This window comes from Heterodontus francisci, chromosome 17 (genome assembly GCF_036365525.1).
Source record: "Heterodontus francisci isolate sHetFra1 chromosome 17, sHetFra1.hap1, whole genome shotgun sequence".
In the NCBI taxonomy this organism is placed as follows: domain Eukaryota; kingdom Metazoa; phylum Chordata; class Chondrichthyes; order Heterodontiformes; family Heterodontidae; genus Heterodontus; species Heterodontus francisci.
In genome coordinates, this window is record NC_090387.1 from 77,594,224 (window position 1) to 77,609,378 (window position 15,155).

Here is a 15,155-nt window from a genome sequence, read left to right on the forward strand (position 1 = left end):
CAATCACTCCCTTTATATCGCACACCTTTAATTGTTAGTGTTAGAAATGTTTTGGAATTAATTGCCTCAATGTCACCTTTACCAACATCATTGCAGAAAATCAAGCAGATGACTAAGCTCTGCAATTAGAAAATACATTTGAAAATTAGTGCACTAAGTAAACATGCTTCTTTCAAAATTCCAGGTTTACAAATCCCTGTATGGCCTTGCCTCTCTATCTCCATCACCTCCCTCAGCCCTACAAACCTCTGATATCTGTGCTCCTCCAATTCGGGCTGCGTGTGCATTTTTTTTAAAATCTCTCTACAATTGGCAAATGTGCCTTCAGCTGCCTAGGTCCTAAGCTCTGAAATTCTCTCCTTAAACCTCTATGGCTCTCCACCTTTATTTTTTTCTCCCCCCTCCTTTTTAAGGTGCTCCTTTTTAAAAACCTTCTTTTGTCCAAATTTCTGCCCGAATCACCTTGGCATGTAAAATTGTTTGAAAACGCTCCTGTGAAGCGCCTTGGGTGATTTTTTTTTTTTACTACGTTAAAGGTGTTATTACCATCAATGACAAAATATAATGTGATTAAACTTGTAATGTGCAAAGTGAAATTCATAGAATGCTATAGTTGAGCAGAAATTCATACTGTACTGGCAGTTATCAACACTGAATATTTTGTCCTTTTTTAATTTTTAAAGCTGAAAAGCGTATCGCTTTGCTGACTGAATTGAACAGGGTGAAAGGAGATGGCAATGCTATATCTCTGGGGGGAACAACTCAGCTGATAAATGGGCTTGAGCCTTGTCGAGGAACCATCTCCATCTCTGATCTTCGCCTTCCTTTGAAAGCTGAATTTGTATGTTCAGCACTACGTAAACAAGGTAGGGAAACACAAAGTGGACATAGGATCTACATGAACACATTTGAGGCCTTTCATTAGTGTGCTAGTGGCTGGTTCTGTGTAAAGCCCTGGAGTTTTATTGCTTAGCCAGAGTGGTTGAGACAAGGGTTTCACCTGGCCTTAAAATACATTGTTATTGTATAATGAAATCTTTGAACCAGTTTTTTTCCCCTGTTTACTAGTCTCAATGACTGAGTAATATTCACTCTGCAGGTCAAATGCTGTAATATTAAGCTTCCATTTATATCCAGTTTTGTTGACTCTAGAGGTAGACCATTTGCTTTTGCATAATAACTGGAAAAAGATGTGTGTAGAGGAGCATTCTAGCCTGCACCAACACCTGCTGTCCTGAATAATCGAAGACTACTGCTCTTTTGCCACTGCAGTGACCCTTAGTCTTAACTCTTAAAAGCTTAAAAACAAACTGAAGCAGGTTGTGCATCTGACTGGACACCCATCAAAATGTAGGGTGCACAAACACCTGTGACCATTTTTTTTAAACGTCGTGCTGAAAAATACATACTGATGGGGGCATAATTTTTGAATCTTCAATATTTTTATCCAGTTTTAAACTCTTGACCACAGCTCCAGAAAATGAGTTGCCACTGCCCAAAGAATCTAACTATTTTGGGGGAAATTTGATTTTAAGAAGGCAAATGCTGTCTCCCGAGTATAACAAAATCATAAGATATTTGCCTCTCCCTTAGCATGAATAAATGGCTTAACTTGTGGAATGCCTCTCCCTTTTTTGCAAAGCAATTTCCCACTTGCTGATTCACTTAATCAGCTGTCTCGTTGAGTGCTGTTCTTTATTTACTGTGGTATTTCCAATTGTACCTGAGGTTTTCTGAACATATCTTTATTTTTGATCTGAAAAGGTATACCTTTAATCACATGATTTCATTAGAATTTTTAAACCTGAGTTCAGGAAAAAAAAATATTGCATTACTAGGGATGCAAAACTCTATAGAAGCAAGTTGCAGTGTATCTCTAAAATATGCAGACAGCAGTCTCTTAATACAAGAATAAATTTAAGGTACTGCAAATTGCACACGCCATACATCAAAAGCCATTAAACGTCAAGCTCTGCCTATTGAAGTAAATTTGACAGCATAGAAGTTACATCATTGAAATAGGCCATTTGCTAAAATTGTTTACCCTCCGTGTGAACACTACACCCCCCCCCCCCTCCCTCTCTCTCTCTCTCTCCTTTTTTAATCCTATATTTCCTTCATACCTTTACTACCTCCACCTATTCAGCCTATCTTGAATGACAGTTTCAGCCTCCAACCCTCTGAAGAAGTTTCTTTTTTGTTTTCTATTCCAAACCTCTCATTTCAATTTTGTATCTAGACCCCTCAGCTAGTGGAAACTATTTGTTTCCACTTACGCTGTCACATTTCCTTCATAATTTAAACGCCAGTATATCCTCCCATAATCTATGTTCTAATGGTGGAGTGAGGGGTGACCCAATTTTTTGTAAGTCTGTTTGTATTTGTGTTGCCTCATACCAGACAGCATCCCAGTGAATCTTTTGTACCATCTTTAAAGCCTCAATGTCCTAAAGTTATGTACACTACATCCACTGCATTTCCCCATTACCACGTTTGTTACCTTAAAGAAATCTGAGATTGGTCAAACACAATCATCCCTTTTGAAAGTCGTGGTAGCTATTTCTAACTTTTATCTATCGAGTGATGTGTAATTTCACCCTCAGACTCTTTTTTTTTTAAATGTTACCATAGATACTAAACTAACCTGTAATTACCTGAATTAACTGTCTTTAAAAATGGTTGTTACATTGACCACTCCCCAGTGCTCTGGCCTATATCCACACTATTAAAACAAGTGCATTTCAGTGATTTATTAATGGAAATGATAGTTGATGCTTCCATTTGTCACAGGCCAGGCAGTAAGGCTGCACTCCTTGCTACAGATTCTGATGATTTTTTTCCTGATGTTTATAGTCATTTTTCATTAGTGTTATACCAGTGTCTATTAACTAAACTGGTGCTTAGTCCAGGAATGGAAGGGAATCCTATGAGCTTCACTCAGTAATTGTGGGTAAGTCAAGTAAAATGTGGAATTATTGTGCTAAAAGAAAAGTTTGTTGTCTTGGTGGAGGAGGAGGGTGACTGTAGTGTGAGAATGTCCACATGATTTGTTAACTCACCCTGGCTGGAAGTGGAACTTTTAGTGAGTTGGCAGTTTTTATCAACACCACCTTTAGCTGATTCATTGATCTCGCCTCTAAAATGTTGATCTCTCCTCCAAAGTGAACTTTAACTTTTAAAAATCCCTGGCAAGAAGTGAACTCAACTTTGTTTAGCTGGAATCCTGCTACAACTACTAACACTGCCCGTAATGTAACAAAGCTCCAAGGTGATTCTTCCTTTGTTTAAGAAGGGTAGCAAGGATAATCCAGGAAATTATAGGCCGGTGAGCCTTACATCAGTGGTAGGGAAATTATTAGAGAGGATTCTTCAGGACAAGATTTACTCCCATTTGGAAACAAATGAACTTATTAGCGAGAAGCAGCATGGTTTTGTGAAGGGGAGGTCGTGTCTCACTAACTTGATTGAGTTTTTTGAGGAAGTGACAAAGATGATTGATGAAGGAAGGCAGTGGATGTTGTCTATATGGACTTCAGTAAAGCCTTTGACAAGGTCCCTCATGGCAGACTGGGACAAAAGGTGAAGTCACGGATCAGAGGTGAGTTGGCAAGATGGATACAGAACTGGCTCTGTCATAGAAGACAGAGGGTAGCAGTGGAAGGGTGCTTTTCTGAATGGAGGGCTGTGACTAGTGGTGTTCCGCAGGGATCAGTGCTGGGACTTTTGCTGTTTGTAGTATATATAAATGATTTGGAGGAAAATGTAGCTGGTCTGATTAGTAAGTTTGCGGACGACACAAAGGTCGGTGGAGTTGCGGATAGTGATGAGGATTGTCGGAGGATACAGCAGGATATAGATCGGTTGGAGACTTGGGCGGAGAAATAACAGATGGAGTTTAATCCGGACAAATGTGAGGTAATGCATTTTGGAAGATCTAATACGGGTGGGAAGTATACAGTAAATGGCAGAACCCTTAGGAGTATTGACAGGCAGAGAGATCTGGGCGTACAGGTCCACAGGCCACAAAGTGGCAGTGCAGGTGGCTAAGGTAGTCAAGAAGGCATACGGCATGCTTGCCTTCATCAGTCGGGGCATAGAGTATAAAAATTGGCAAGTCATGCTGCAGCTGTACAGAACCTTAGTTAGGCCACACTTAGAATATTGCGTGCAATTCTGGTCGCCACACTACCAGAGGGACGTGGAGGCTTTGGAGAGGGTACAGAAGAGGTTTACCAGGATGTTGCCTGGTCTGGAGGGCATTAGCTATGAGGAAAGGTTGGATGAACTCTGATTGTTTTCACTGGAACGACGGAGGTGGAGGGACGACATGATAGAGGTTTACAAAGTTATGAGTGGCATGGACAGAGTGGATAGTCAGAAGCTTTTTCCCAGGGTGGAAGAGTCAGTTACTAGGGGACATCGGTTTAAGGCGCGAGGGGCAAAGTTTAGAGGGGATGTGCGAGGCAAGTTCTTTACACAGAGGGTGGTGAGTGCCTGGAACTTGCTGCCGGGGGAGGTGGTGAAAGCAGGTACAATAGCGACGTTTAAGAGACATCTTGACAAATACATGAATAGGATGGGAATAGAGAGATACAGTCCCCAGAAGTGCAGAAGGTTTTAGTTTAGACAGGCATCACGGTCACCGCAGGCTTGAGGGCCGAATGGCCTGTTCCTGTGCTGTACTGTTGTTTGTTCTTTGAGCTATACATAGCTGCAATAAATGCCACAGTGGTTGACATTTTCCAAATGTTAGTGTTTTGAGTGTTTATCAGATGCCAGCAGTTTTCCTTTTTTACAAGATCAATTTTTAAGTGTTTCTTTTCTGTAAGGTATACAAAATACTATATCAAATCCTGAATATAGCACTGGAAATAAGATAGGATACATGATAGCCCATAACTTGAGTATCAGCAGGTAAAATAAGCTTTAAACTGGAGAGCAATGGGTTGCATTTTCATCTTTGAGTCTTGGGTTCAATCAAGTAGACCCCAAAATAAACTTTCTATAATTATGTACTAATTGGCAATCCCATTCAAGACCACAGGGTGTTGGCTTCAGGTTGGAGCAGAGTACAGAGTCATACTCTGTGCTAAGGATACTGACACTCTGTAATTGAACTCTGAAGAATTCCATTGCATGACGCTGACATTCCTCACCTTGTTGAGTACCAAAATAAAAATCTGGAAAGAGTCTGTTCATGTAAACAATATCTGAGAGGTGCAGGCACTGGAACATTCAACATACTTGGAAAGTATTAGAAAAAATTTTGGCGGGCCAAATGGGCTTATTTTCACTTTTTCTTTTAGGAAAACCCAGCCACTATTTCTTACTGATGATCCGATACGGTCCACATAACATTTTGGCGACTCCTCTAGCAACAGCAGAAGATGCTCAGCATGGTGATACCATTACTTTCCCAACCGTCATCACGCTGTGAGTCTCCATCTCTTATAAGCTGTTGTATTTGGAAGTAAAATTTAAAAATATTAAAATATAGAAAACCAACATTTTTAAAATTAGCTTCATGTTTTTTCAGTTTCAAAGAACTGTTGAGATTCCAGGTAAACTTTAAAAATCAAAATTAGTGACAGCTGTTACTATTTAAGGAATGATGCAGCCACTTGAACAAAGTCTCTTTACAATCAAGATACCAGGAATGATTTTGTACAATCCCAGCAATTTCAGCACAGCAAGAGGCTGTTCAACCCATCATGCCTGTATCAGTTTAATTGGATCCTTCCCAGGTTGAAAATTCATTTCATGTCGCCAGTGATGAAGGGATTCTGTGGCACTGGATGCCTGGTGCATCTGATCAGTTTGCCTCTAAACCACAGGTGATTAATACAGTAAGCAAAATATAACCAGAATCATGACTATGTAGTTGATCCTAATGTTGTACCTTCTAGGTGTGATATTCATTACAAGTTTGAAATTGATGTGGAGGTGTACAGCCTGGTAAGCAAACTATGTTCAACTTTCCTCTTGTGTTTTTTTTTTATTTCATGTCTGCAGCAAATTCACTCTTCCTTTCTCCATGTAGGCTCAGACTACAAATATAGCCACCTCTGAGAAGCGGAGAGTGTCAAGATCGAAGGTGATTTTTAAAAAAAAATGTGCTTTTAAAGCATGTAATCTGATCTAACCTGGAAAGTATGCATTTGATTTGGTTTTCTTTAATGTTGTATGCTTGATTCTCTCTTGCATTATTGTTAAATTGCCAGCTCCAATGTGAGGCTGAAAGGTGCACATTATAATCACGAACTACACTCTAGCACTCGGGTGTTGCTCCTAAGCATTGAAGAAATCATATCGCTGCCATTTTGTATGGTTATACTCAATATTTAACTGAAGATATATTGTGATTTTTTTTTTGTTTAAAATGCATAATCTAAATTTGGAATAATTTTTCAATTTAAGCACCTTTTATAGCCTTTCTCTAATATGGAGCATTGTACAACCTGAAGCATCTTTTGGCCACTTTTAAGTTGATGGATGGTGCATGCTGCACAAGATTGTCCTGCTTGCATTTTGTAGAATGTTTATTTATTTTTATTTAGAGATACAGCACTGAAACAGGCCCTTCAGCCCACCAAGTCTGTGCCAACCAAGAACGACCCATTTATACTAACCCTACAGTAATTCCATGTTCCCTACCACCTACCTACACTTGGGGCAATTTATAATGGCCAATTTACCTATCAACCTGCAAGTCTTTGGCGGTGGGAGGAAACCGGAGCACCCGGCGAAAACCCACGCTGTCACGGAGAACTTGCAAACTCCGCACAGGCAGTACCCAGAATTGAACCCGGGTCCCTGGAGCTGTCAGGCTGCGGTGCTAATCATTGTGCCACCCCACCTGACCAGAAGCTTAAAGGCAGCTATCGTTACTCTGGGCCCTGATATTTATATTCCCTTTATTTTTAAAAAATACTACTTTTTTAATGGGTATTTTTAAACTTGTTTGAATGAAGTCTACTTTTGGTGAAGAGTCTGAGACTGGATATTGAAGGAGGGGATGTACTGATTGAGGCTTAACACAAATTGCAGTAAATTGTATAATCAACATGCAATTTTCAGTTCTGTGGTGTCACATGAAGTCTTGCAAACTTAATGAAGCTGTTTATAAAGCCTGAATAGGAGTATACCAGAAGCTCTTAATGCACTAAAATTGATGCAGTGAAGGGGTACTACTTACTGACTTTATTCTTATGCTCATCAGCAATGACTATAGCTTCCTCTGTATGTACTGTGTATACTGTCACTTCTAAATTAAGTTACTCCCTCTCCAGCCTGTCTTCTGTACTTATGTAATTCTATCTTAAATTAATTTCTTTAACGGAGAAGGTAAAATACCATCACAACATCTAATGGCAAAGCTCTTCACAACACTGAGCTGTCTGGGTCTGAGTATAAAGACAGTACCTGAGTCTCAACTGTTCATGGCTCTAGGTATCCGTGTAGGGTGATACTGCTTTTATCCCAGGTAATCTCTTGTTCATATCCTATTCTTTTCCACTAGTAAGGCAGCCTATTAAAATGTTTGCTATTTTGATTACCACTATTGTGGTAATAGCAGGCTTATGATACGTTTAATTACCTCTGTCTTTAAATTTCTCGCGTATCATGAGGCTAAAGTGTCATGTGTAAATTAAAATCCATCCCTGATCAATTTATCTACATATACAATTCACAAATGACTTGAGCTGCATGTTATAAACCAGTGTATGACAACATTTTCAACTTGAAGCTGAATTCATTTTTTAAAGAAAAATATAACCAATTTGCAATTAGAGCTCATTTTAAAAAGTTCAGTAAAGCTCAACCACAAGATCGCTGGTAAAATCAAAAATGCAATAATTTGGTACTGTGAAATTCTTGATTTTATTGACACCTCTAATATTACCAGGTTCCCCCTCTTTAAATCTGTGTTCCAAATAACAACTAGTGTAGAATTTATCAAAAAACTACAGATTAGTATAGTCTTGATTCAGAAAGCTGCTGGAAAATGCTGAAGTTGAGTATTCCAGGCATAACACTTGAAGCAAAGTATGCCACAAACTAAAATGCAATGCTTAGACTGTTAGCTGTTCATATTGGTTACATAAGATGTCCGTACTATGTCACTTGCCTGCAAATGGAACAGCTGTACTGGATACACCACATGTAGACTGCAATTGTAATTGCAAGAATCTTTTGAACTGAATTAATACCTGCAGTTGCCCTTTCAAAATGGTACTCCCAATGACTGAGCAGATACTGCTCTGATATTCTGTTGCTGATTTCTATTTTTCTATGTTTTCAAAAGATAAAAATAGGAGCAGGAGTAGGCCATTCGGCCCTTCAAGCCTGCTCCACCATTCATTATGATCATGGCTGATCATCCAACTCAGTAGCCTGTTCCCGCTTTCGCCCCATACCCTTTGATCCCTTTAGACCCAAGAGCTAGATCTAACTCCTTCTTGAAAACATACAATGTTTTGGCCTCAACTGCTTTCTGTGGTAGTGAATTCCACAGGCTCACCGCTCTCTGGGTGAAGAAATTTCTCCTCATCTCAGTCCTGAAAGGTTTACCCTGTATCCTTAGACTATGACGCCTGGTTCTGGACTCTTTTCCCCCCCCCCCCCCCCCCAAACCATCGGGAACATCCTTCCTGCATCTACCCTGTCAAGTACTGTTAGAATTTTATAACTTTCTGAGATCTCCCCCATCGCTCTTCTGAACTCCAGTGAATATAATCCTAACCGACTCAATCTCTCCTCATATGTCAGTCCTGCCATCCCAGGAATCAGTCTGGTAAACCTTCACTGCGCTCCCTCTATAGCAAGAACATCCTTCCTCAGATAGGGAGACCAAAACCGCACACAATATTCCAGGTGTGGCCTCACCAAGGCCCCGTATAATTGCAGTAAGACATCCCTGCTCCTGTACTCGAATCCTCTCGCTATGAAGGCCAACATACCATTTGCCTTTTTTGCCGCCTGTTGCACCTGCATGCTTACTTTCAGCAACTAGTATACAAGAACACCCAGGTCTTGCTGCATATTCCCCTCTCTGTTTATAGCTGTTCAGATTACCCAAAAACAGGAAGACAGGTTATCTCACACTTATCCATATTATACTGCATCTGCTATGCATTAGCCCACTCGCTCAACTTGTCCAAATCACCCTGAAGCCTCTCTGCATCCTCCTCACAACTCATCTTCCCACCCAGTTTTGTGTCATCTGCAAATTTGGAAATATTACATTTAGTTCCCACATATAAATTATTCATGTATATTGTGAATAGGTGGGGTCCTAGCACCGATCCCTGCGGTACCCCTCTAGTCACTGCCTGCCATTCGGAAAAAGACCCATTTATCCCTACTATTTGTTTCCTGTCCGCCAACCAATTTTCTATCCATCGCAATACACTACCCCCAATCCCATGCGCTTTAATTTTACATGCTGGTCTCTTATGTGGAACTTTGTCGAAAGTCAAATAAACCACATCCACTGGCTCTCCCTCATCAATTCTACAAGTTACATCCTCGAAGAATTCTAGTAGATTTGTCCAGCATGATTTCCCTTTCGTAAATCCATACTGACTCTTCCCAATTCTACCACTGTTCTCTAAGTGCTCTGCTATAAAATCTTTGATAATGGACTGTAGAATTTTCCCCACTACCGACGTCAGGCTGACTGGTCTATAATTCCCTGCTTTCTCTTTACCTCCCTTTATAAATAGTGGGGTTACATTAGCTACCCTCCAATCTGTAGGAACTGTTCCAGAGTTTATAGAAACTTGGAAGATGACCACCAATGCTTCCACTATTTCAAGGGCCACTTCCTTAAGTACTCTGGGATGCATACCAACAGGTGCTGGGGATTTATCGGCCTTTAATCCCATCAATTTCCCCAACACCATTTCTCTACTCCATACTGATTTCCTTCAGTTCCTCTCTCTCACTAAAAATTCCCCAACATTTCTGGTATGATATTTGTTTCCTCCTTTGTGAAGACAGAACCAAATTATGCATTTAGTTGGTCAGCCATTTCTTTGTTCCCCATAATAAATTCCCCTGTTTCTGACTGTAAGGAACCTACATTTGTCTTCACTAATTTTTTTTCTCTTCACATACCTATAGAAACTTTTACAGTCAGTTTTTATGTTCCAAGCAAGCTTTCTCTCGTACTCGATTTTCCCCTTCTTGCACATCCCTTGGTCCTCCTATACTGAATTCTAAACTGCTCCCAATCCTCAGGTCTGTTTTTCCTGGCAAATTTGTATGCCTCTTCCTTGAATGTAATGCTATCTCTAATTTCCCTTGTAACCCAGGTTTGGCTACCTTTTCCCATTTTTCTTTTGCGCCAGACAGGGATAAACAATTGTTGCAGTTCATCTGTGGGCTCTTTTAAATGTTTGCCATTGCCGATCCACCGTTATCCCTTTAAGTAACGTTTCCTTTACTAAGATTCAGGACTCTAGTCTCAGAATCAATTACGTCACTCCCCATCTTGATTAAGAATTCTATCATGTTATAGTTGCTCGTCCCAAACGGTTCTCGCACCACTAGATTGTCCATTATTCCCCTCTCATTACACAATACCCAGTCTAGGATGGCCTGTTCTCTAGTTGGTTCCTCAACATATTGGTCCAGAAATCCATCCCGTATACACTCCAAGAATTCCTCCTCTACGGTATTGGGACTAATTTGATTTGTCCAATCTATATGCAGATTAAAGGCACCCATAATTACAGATGTGTCTTTATCGCATGCATCTCTACTTTCCTGTTTAATGCCATTCCCAACATCACCACTACAGTTTGGGGGTCTATATACAACCCCCACTAACGTTTTTTGCCCCTTATTGTTTCTCAGCTCTACCCATACAGATTCCGCATAATATCTTTCCTCACTATTGCGTTAATTTCCTCTTTAACCAGCAATGCAACTCCACCGCCTTTTGCTTTTTGTCTGTCCTTCCTAAATACTGAATATCCCTGGATGTTCATTTCCCATCCCTGGTCACCTTGCAGCCATGTCTCCATAATCCCGACTAGATCATGCCCGTTTACATCTATTTGCGCGATTAATTCATCCACTTTATTGCGAATGTTCCGCTCGTTAAGGCATAAAGCCTTAAGGCCTGTCTTTTTAACATTACTTGTCCCCTTCCCACTATTTTTCACTGTGGCCCTGTTTTATTCTGGCCCTTGATTTTCTCTGCCTATCACTTTTCTTATTCCCCTTACTGTCTTTTGTTCTTGTCTTTGATTCCACCACCTCCCCCACCCCCCCCCCCCCCCCCTCTCCTTCTGACTCTTTGCAAAGGTTCCCATCTCCCTGCCATTTTAGTTTAAACCCTCCTCAATCACTCTAGCAAATACTCTCCCTGGGACATCAGTTCCGGTCCTGCCCAGGTGTAACCCGTCCAGTTTGTACTGGTCCCACCTCCCCCAGAACCGGTCCCAATGTCCCAGGAATCTAAAGCATGTGTGTGTTTTGGACACTTCAGCTCCATTGAATGGTGGAACATCGTCCCGATTAAAATGAACTAAAAAGCTGCATTTGAATGAAACTATGTAGCTGTGGTAATGGCTAATGCAGAATGACTTTCTTCTGCTCTGTGATCTATGTCCTACTTTCTTGTATGCAAATCATAAACAAGGATTTAAAAGCAAATGAAATATAATTTTTCTTGTGTACTATTACACAGGTTATAACGCCTAAGAAGTTGCTGACTTCTATTACTGTAAGTATACTTTTTTTTGTGGTCTGAAATGCTGCCAATATTAGGACTGGCCTCATCCATTAACACTGTTCATTGCCAAGCAAGTCCAGGCTTACTATAATCCTCTAAATAATTTGAGAGTATTTAAATGGGGCTGAGATGTCATTATTGCAAGGTATATCTTGATGAAGCTTTGTAAATGATTTCTGTGTAATCTAGTAAATCTGCTTGTGAGGTTTGTTTTAAGGATTGTGGCTCTCGATTATAAGTTACCAGAAAAAAGCAGTTCACATTGCCTTTTTTTCCTTTTCAGAAATCAAGCTTGCAGTCACCTGGTGAGTTTATATAAACATTCTTTTTGATTTTCGTCAAGGCCCTTTTAAATTTAACTTGTATTGTACCACCAGCTGCTGAATGTGACTTTCCTGCAATTTCTCGCACAGCAGTTGTGGATAAGTGGCCATCCCTACAGCAATCTAATTGTTCAGAAAGGTTCACAAGTAAGAAAACATTCCCACCCATAGCTTTCTCCAGAATACCTTTTGTGTTTTGCATTAGACTTACTTTGGTTATGAACAGAGACTCTGAATTTGGCTTTTTTTTGGTTTGCTGCACTAACTAGGTATACCACTGTAGCTCCATTTAGTGTGGCAATTTCAAACTAGAGTACTTAAATTTTGAAAAAAAGTAATGTAGCCAGGTTAGAGTTCACTTGTTTTAAAACTGCAAACGATAATAGATGTGTATCCTCAGCACTAGTGGAAAATAATACATTAAAACTTATTGGTCTTCTAGCTTGGGAGTGGGGATTGTTTGTCTTGGGCATTGTGGCTCCCTGGTAACTTGTTTGTATATACTCGTAGATGGGGTGTCCCGTTTCCCCCTTCCCCTCCCCTGCGGATGTCAGCTTGCAGCAGAGGTCTCTGCACAGACCACAGGATCTTTTTCTTTCCAGTGGTAATCTAGGGATACTGAAGCAGTTATAGCAAACCCATTTTTCTCTCTGAGATAGAGTCATAGTCATAGAGAGATACAGCACTGAAACAGGCCCTTCAGCCCACCGAGTCTGTGCCGACCAACAACCAGATCTGCAAATTTGGTATGGAGTGTGACTTCCCTGAGTACCACATGAGGTGAATTAATCTACTGAATCATCAGGTGGATCAAAGAACAGGAGTAGGTCATTCAGTCCCTTGACCCTGTTCCACATTTCAATTAGGCTGATCTGTATCTTTCACCCACCTTGGTTCCATATCACTTCCTTAACAATCTAGTTTCAGTTTTGAAATTGTCAATTGATTTAATCTTGCAGCTTTTTTGGGGGGGCTGGGCGCGGGGGGGAGGAAAGAGAGCCCCAGATTTCCACTGGCCTTTTGTGTGAGTGCTTCCTTATGTCACCCTTGAATGGTCTGACTCTAATTTATGGTCATGTGCCCTTACACTGAACACTCTCAACTGCATTTGATTGATTAGCTGAATCTCCATTTAACTTCCTTTACGCTTTTATACTTTGTTTTGCAGCTGCTAGTCCTGCCGTTAGTAATTCTGTACGCACCAGTAAGTTTGTGCTGGTTGGTTCACACAAAATCACTCTGGCATCTCTGGGCAAGGACAAGTTTCCACTAGACAAAGTAAGTCTTGGGTTTTTAATAAGTTTGTGACTTATATGGAGGCTGGCTAGCCATGGTCTTCAGCCTCTACTGGACTTTATTCTAATTCCTTAATTGGTCTGACTTCCTTGGTGAGTTTGTCAGGTTAACTTTGTTGATTTATTATGTAGGAGATGGGATGCAGATCAGTCCAATCTACTTGCTGTTTTGCGAATTCCAGCAACTTCACTTGGTGTCTCTCTAGGCTGGATTGATTTTTGCTTCTTGGGTGCGGGGGGAAGTGACTATGCAGTAAAATGAAAATAAAATCCATTTAAAATTTCAGTCGGATTATATATCAGTTTTCTGTACACAGCAATATTTTGTACTGATTTTTTTTGTATAATTTAGAGATTGGTCTACCGTTGTCAGTTTAACATTGGTGGTAAGAAAAACAATAGAATCCCTACTAAAGGAGAGAATAGAAACCAAAAATATAATCTGCATGAATTTCAAAAGGGGAAAGTCTTGCTTGATCAATCTTATGTACTTTTTTTTTTGAAGAAGTAACTGAGTAATGCAGGGTAACAAGGGTAATGCAGGAGGTGAAATTTATCTAGATTTTCAAAGCGCCTTTGATAAGGTACCACGTAACAGACTAATAAAGTCAGAATGCAGAGTCAGAATAAGTGGTAGAATTTATTGCTAACTGGCTTCAAGTCAGAAAGCAAAGAGTATGGATAAAGGGTAGTTATTCAGAGTGGCAGAAGGTGTGAAGTGGTGGTCCACAAGGATCAGTGCTGGGACCACTGTTCACAATTTGTATTAATGATTTAGACTTTAGAATCAAATTTTGAAGTTTTCTGATGACCCCAAATTATTGGGGGTGGGGAGGGGTCAGTGGGTTGTGCAGAGGGGATAGTCAATACTGAAAACTGCACCAAATTACAAAAAAATATTAAACTTGCAGAATGGACATAAAATTGGTAAATCAATTTCAACATGGATAAGTATGAGGTATTACATTTTGGCAAGGAAAGTAAGGTTGCATATTAAGTAAAAAATCTAAATATGGTAGAGAAGTAAAGGGATCTGGGAGTACAAATACACATCACAAAGTAGTGGTACAGGTTAACAAGGCCATTTTATATTTTAAAAAAATGCAAACCAAACGCTGGTTTATTTCTAGGGGGTGGGTTTGAGAAGTGAAAAAGCTGTGCGAAACTTGTATCAAACCTTGGATAGACCAGTCCACACCGAGAGTACTGAGTACAATTCTAGTTGCCATATTATAAAAGAGATAGAGGCACTGAAGAGTGTCAAAAAAAAAGAGTTGCAAGGATGATAACAGAAATGCTGGGTACACCTATCAGGAGAGGACGAACAGGCTGGATCTCAGTTTCTTGAAAAGTGAGGGCTAAGGAGTGATCTAATAGGCCTGATGTACAGTCTGTGATGGGCAGGCATTCAAAGAGCTTCAACAGTAGAAGGCTTCACATAAGGTCTTCCATCAGGTGTGTAGCAACACATCATCTTGGGTCTTACAGCAGCAGTATAGCAGTAAAATGTTCCTTAAACCCAGGAGGGAACAGTACAGCTTGATGTAGAGATTCTTCTTGAAATGCAAGATTCCTTTACAGAGAGGTAATCCTTTCCCTGGGCTTTCTGATCTCTAGGCAGGTCAAAATCATATTTCAAATGCCTGTTTTTTTTTTTGTCCAAACTCACTGGCTTTATAAAGTTCCAATCTGAAACCAAAACCTTCCTGAAACAGGTCACATGCCCACTCATACATTGTCTCGTCATAACAGGGTAGTTCTGAGGTCAACTCCCTGCTGGTTTCCTTGAAATTA

At 40.2% G+C, this 15,155-nt stretch overlaps 1 protein-coding gene across 10 annotated transcripts in view; it reads left to right on the forward strand.

Moving 5' to 3' along the window:
• LOC137379085 (anillin-like) overlaps window positions 1-15,155 on the forward strand; it is a 94,069-nt gene that overhangs the window by 60,244 nt on the left and 18,670 nt on the right. For all 10 annotated transcript variants that reach the window (XM_068049733.1, XM_068049730.1, XM_068049737.1 and 7 more), the window contains 7 exons: window positions 684-866; window positions 5,307-5,433; window positions 5,907-5,955; window positions 6,041-6,094; window positions 11,699-11,734; window positions 12,027-12,048; window positions 13,235-13,344. In XM_068049733.1, the coding sequence (XP_067905834.1) occupies window positions 684-866; window positions 5,307-5,433; window positions 5,907-5,955; window positions 6,041-6,094; window positions 11,699-11,734; window positions 12,027-12,048; window positions 13,235-13,344 (581 nt within the window). The remainder of the gene's footprint in view (window positions 1-683; window positions 867-5,306; window positions 5,434-5,906; window positions 5,956-6,040; window positions 6,095-11,698; window positions 11,735-12,026; window positions 12,049-13,234; window positions 13,345-15,155) is intronic.